The 5,787-nt window shown below is 45.5% G+C and overlaps 1 protein-coding gene across 1 annotated transcript; it reads right to left on the minus strand.

Moving 5' to 3' along the window:
* Nucleotides 1-924: 924 nt before the first annotated feature.
* LOC311284766 (trace amine-associated receptor 9-like) lies at nt 925-5,474 on the minus strand (the record flags this gene model as incomplete). Its single annotated transcript, XM_084399979.1, has 3 exons — nt 925-1,538; nt 2,802-2,843; nt 5,159-5,474. 3 exons carry the CDS (start codon nt 5,472-5,474, stop codon nt 925-927), a joined length of 972 nt encoding a protein of 323 aa, XP_084256105.1.
* Between the last annotated feature and the right edge of the window lie 313 nt (nt 5,475-5,787).

Below are 5,787 nucleotides of genomic sequence, written 5' to 3' on the forward strand. Positions count from 1 at the left end.
TGGGTCAGGTGTGAGAGAGAGAGAGAGAGAGAGAGAGAGAGAGAGAGAGAGAGAGAGAGAGAGAGAGAGAGAGAGAGAGAGAGAGAGAGAGAGAGAGAGAGAGAGAGAGAGAGAGAGAGAGAGAGAGAGAGAGAGAATATACACACAAGGACAGTTGATATAAACACAAAATATCTCAGTGTCCTAACATATGTGTTAGTTCTAATTCTTATGTTTCTTCTAATTTGCAGTCTATGGCAGTCCACAGAATGCTGTGTAAAACAAATTTTGGGCTCTCCCCAGCATGTCTCTTGGTATTAACAGCACCATCTAATAGAGCCTTTGCACTTCTCCAGCACTAATGAGCTTCATGTACAAGGCCACCAGTGTTTGTCTGAATTGCATAGCCAAGTTTCCCCCTGCTGTTAGATGCCATAAAAGTTCTTTCTCAATCAATGGCCAATTTGTATAGCCCTGCATGCTGGTAAAATAACTCTTTTTTTTGCAAACAACATAATAGTTAGCAAATGGTAATATTATAGTAGATATTTTCTGTTCCTTGGGTTTAATTGTGCATTGCTGAATTTTCTTTTTCTTAATATCCAAGTAATGTTGTCACAGTAAAGATGTTGAAAGGTCTGAATGCTGAACCTTTTTTTTTTTCTTTTTTTTTTTTGTGATTCAGAGGAAACCATATCATTGGGGGAAAAGGAGACACAAGTAATAATATTTTTTTTAAATAGTTGTTTATCTCTTAGTTATTTATTTTCTGACACAGAATTGTATCTACTGCAGGTTTACAGTGTATTGTTTTTAAAAGTGTTATCAAACAGCATAGATGTTGCAAATAAAGTCACAAAAAGTGGACTACCACAATATGGCCAACAAAATACATAATACAAATCCATTTGTTTTTCATTTTCATGCCTTTGACATTATAGATTATCACTGATCATTTACCTCAGGGAACAGACTTAAGTATTCTGATGATGGTTTGAATATTTTCAGAGACAGAATGTGTTTAATTGATATTCTAAACCATCTATAAAATAGTGCATAGATGAGGGGGTTCATACAAGAATTCATATACATAATCCAACACATAATGTTCATTACAGCTGATTCATTTGAATCATTTCCTGGAAAAAGAGAGGCTATGTAATACGGTATCCAACATAGAAGATAAATTGCTATAACAATCCCCAGTGTTTTTGCTGCCTTTTTTTCTGACCTGCTGACATTTGTGACAGAGTTTATGAGCCGAGCTTGATATTTTGCTACACAGAAGATCTTCCCATATAAAGATATTATTACTGAACAAGGGGCCACTAATGAAACAATGAGGTCTGTGAGAACATACTCAAACTTGACAGTAACAATACAGTCCCCATAACATGTAATTGGGTTCTCCGTATAGAAAATAGCATTGTACAACATGATAACCGAATATATGCTTGAACATAGCCAGTTTAAAATTATACAAAAAACAGCTTTGTTGGTGGTGACCCTTGTTGAATATTGCAGAGGATCTTTCACAGCAATGTAACCAGTGGTGTAGTCTAGTTTTTTGTAGTGAGTATACTCTAATATAATACCCCCCAGGTATACTCACCCATCCCAGAGCGTCACCCCATAAGCACCACCACACTCACTAATACATACTGTATGCATCGACATGTAATTGAGAGCATTATGAAATACTAAGTGTTATCAACTTATTTATTTAACTTATTCAACAATTTATTATAAGCAACACAAGACTTTAACAGCCAATGACATTTACAGCTGGGGAGACTGGACTTATTTTCTACTGTTTAGTGTTAATCACCATCTAACTCAGTCAGTTAAGAGCTACCTTTAGCCTTAGATGTTATATGAATATGGTCCCTGAAGCACAGGTTTTATCAGTTGACAATTATCAACAATTAAAAAAAAAAAAACATTATAGGCACAAATACAAATTTACTTTTAGAAATGGTGTTTTTGAAAAAAAATATATTTTAAAATAAATTTTACTGTGCAATTCCTTTCTAATTAATTTGAGTTAGACCGAACTTTTATTTTGGTGGGTTTTAGACATTTGAGTTTCTGTGTGTTTTAATAAACTATTATTATTATTATTATCATTATTATTATTATTAGGCCTGAAGTATACTCTGTGCAATAGTAATATATTTCTGTTATAATTTCTTCAAGTTATACAGAACTTTTATTTTGACAGGTTGTCGTAAAGACATAACAGTTTCTGTGTGTATATGAAACGAATGAATGACGATCAAATGAAATGGTGAAATTCTCATCAAGTGACTCTAATAGCAGCTCTGCGATGAAATGCACATGTGTAGCCTACATCATGTCTCAATACAGTGAAACGCTGAAAACACCACGAGCGTGAGTCACACGTGCTTCTGTGTGTGTGTGTGTGTAGTGGAGGAGCACACACTGAGCGCTCATTCCCAGAGACGCGTAGAACAATTGCAGTCTTTTTTAGCTTTAATATTCATAGACACTAGTCCATATCGAGATTTGATTCATTGTACAGCAGCTACTTTTGATTTATTCATTCAAAAATAGCCAAAATCCGTGACGTTCTGCTTTATATAGCAAGTTCCATTTGTGACTGGATTCCGCGATTCGATCCGTCGCTTCGCAAACACAGACGGGGTGAATTTATGAATGAAACTGTGAAAGTTCTGACACAAAACGAAGTTGATACGTATCCTCACGCTTTTTTTAAGTGGGTATACGCAAATCCTTGGCCTTTTCTAGTGGGTATACGGCGTATACCTGCGTATCACGTAGACTACACCACTGAATGTAACGATCTATAGATATAAAAACTAAATTACCAAGAGATGCCGAAACAACAGTGTAACGAGGTATGTTGTTACGGGAAGAAGGAGGCGGGAACCGGCGAACATTCAACATATTTTAATGATAAAAATAAACCAAATACAAAATGAAAGTAAAAGCCAGCAGCCCCTCACGGACGACTGCTGGCAAGACACAACATCAAATAAAACACAGGCCTGTTCCTCTCTCGCTCTTCACTGTCGTCGCTCCTCCTTTATGCTTCCGCTCCTCCGTGAGAGATGCGAGACCGGTGCGTCGCGCACGTGTCGCTCATTATCAATCACGCCACCGGCCTCGCGCCGTCCTCCCACGGCCCTCGACCTCGTCGTGCTCGCCACATACCCCCATCGCCCCTCGCAGGCCGGGGGGCACCCACGAGACTGCGCCTACTCCCCCTCCCCCCCTCCCCGGGGGGACCGATCACGGCGGCTGCGGTACCTGGGCTGGGGGTATGGATAGACGAGGTGAGGGAAAAGGAAACGGAAGCACGAGGAGCGACAGAGACGAGAGAGGGGAGAGAGAGAAAAAAAAAAAGTATAAACAAAAAAAAAATTCTTGTTCCGGTTCCCGGACACACTGCCGCTCGGTCCTCAACCAGCTGAGAGTCACTCGCGGTGCCATGCGATGGTACTGGACATCCGTTGGGGGACGGCTCGACGCTCCTCCGCCTCCTGGCGGACGGCGACGGCTCCTCCGGTTGAGGGCAGCCGGCAGCGAGTCTCCCGTTCCCTGCTCCGCCCCCATCATGGCCGACGGCAACAGGCTCCGGCCCACGGCGAACGGGACTCCTCCGCTCCCTCTCGGACGGCAGCCACCCCTCCTCGACCCAGGAGCACGGCAGCGAGCTCTCCGTCCCACCAGATCTTCCATCGCTCCAGCACCATCGCCTCGGGCAGCAATCGGCGGCCATCGCTCCCTCGTGCTGCCCGACCTCCTCAGCACCGCGATCCCCCCCAGCAGCGAGGGCTCTCCGACAGCGTGTCCCTCCTTCCTCCCGGGTTTCGGCACCAGTGTAACGAGGTATGTTGTTACGGGAAGAAGGAGGCGGGAACCGGCGAACATTCAACATATTTTAATGATAAAAATAAACCAAATAGAAAATGAAAGTAAAAGCCAGCAGCCCCTCACGGACGACTGCTGGCAAGACACAACATCAAATAAAACACAGGCCTGTTCCTCTCTCGCTCTTCACTGTCGTCGCTCCTCCTTTATGCTTCCGCTCCTCCGTGAGAGATGCGAGACCGGTGCGTCGCGCACGTGTCGCTCATTATCAATCACGCCACCGGCCTCGCGCCGTCCTCCCACGGCCCTCGACCTCGTCGTGCTCGCCACATACCCCCATCGCCCCTCGCAGGCCGGGGGGCACCCACGAGACTGCGCCTACTCCCCCTCCCCCCCTCCCCGGGGGGACCGATCACGGCGGCTGCGGTACCTGGGCTGGGGGTATGGATAGACGAGGTGAGGGAAAAGGAAACGGAAGCACGAGGAGCGACAGAGACGAGAGAGGGGAGAGAGAGAAAAAAAAAAAGTATAAACAAAAAAAAAATTCTTGTTCCGGTTCCCGGACACACTGCCGCTCGGTCCTCAACCAGCTGAGAGTCACTCGCGGTGCCATGCGATGGTACTGGACATCCGTTGGGGGACGGCTCGACGCTCCTCCGCCTCCTGGCGGACGGCGACGGCTCCTCCGGTTGAGGGCAGCCGGCAGCGAGTCTCCCGTTCCCTGCTCCGCCCCCATCATGGCCGACGGCAACAGGCTCCGGCCCACGGCGAACGGGACTCCTCCGCTCCCTCTCGGACGGCAGCCACCCCTCCTCGACCCAGGAGCACGGCAGCGAGCTCTCCGTCCCACCAGATCTTCCATCGCTCCAGCACCATCGCCTCGGGCAGCAATCGGCGGCCATCGCTCCCTCGTGCTGCCCGACCTCCTCAGCACCGCGATCCCCCCCAGCAGCGAGGGCTCTCCGACAGCGTGTCCCTCCTTCCTCCCGGGTTTCGGCACCAGTGTAACGAGGTATGTTGTTACGGGAAGAAGGAGGCGGGAACCGGCGAACATTCAACATATTTTAATGATAAAAATAAACCAAATACAAAATGAAAGTAAAAGCCAGCAGCCCCTCACGGACGACTGCTGGCAAGACACAACATCAAATAAAACACAGGCCTGTTCCTCTCTCGCTCTTCACTGTCGTCGCTCCTCCTTTATGCTTCCGCTCCTCCGTGAGAGATGCGAGACCGGTGCGTCGCGCACGTGTCGCTCATTATCAATCACGCCACCGGCCTCGCGCCGTCCTCCCACGGCCCTCGACCTCGTCGTGCTCGCCACAAACAGTATAAAGAATAAATGGAAAAAAAGAACAAAATATCTCTCCAAAGTACCAACATGTCTCAATATATCTGATGCCCATCAGTGGTATAACAATCAGTCCCACAAGCAGGTCGGCCACAGCCAGAGAGAGAATGAACAGGTTTGTTGGAGTGTGAAGCTGCTTGAAGTGAGAGATGGAGATGATCACCAGCAGGTTCAGAAACACAGTGAAAAAAGATGCTAAAGATATGAAAATGTACAAAGCAAAGTACTCTACTTGAGGTTTGATTTCTTTGATGCATGACAAATTGTTGTTTAAAAAGCAGTAGTCCATTTCTTGATTGTCTGCATCTGTTATTACCCTGTTAAGCATTTTAAAAATGTATTAGGAATATCACAAGTTTTAAAAATAAGACCCCTTCATAACAACATTTTGTAGCTGTGGGAAGATTTTCAAGCTTGTTGGTGTGGTGTCAGTTTTGTGGATTTATTTATAGTAAATGAAACCTGGCCACATCATTACACAGGAGGGTTGATGCTATGGTTTTAAACACCCATAAGTTAAATATTCATAAGCATGGGGATGATAATTCTATAGTTTATGGCCTAACAAAACTTAACTTTTACACTAATGCCCAAATGTCACA

Source organism: Rutilus rutilus (genome assembly GCF_951802725.1).
Source record: "Rutilus rutilus genome assembly, chromosome: 25".
NCBI lineage: Eukaryota > Metazoa > Chordata > Actinopteri > Cypriniformes > Leuciscidae > Rutilus > Rutilus rutilus.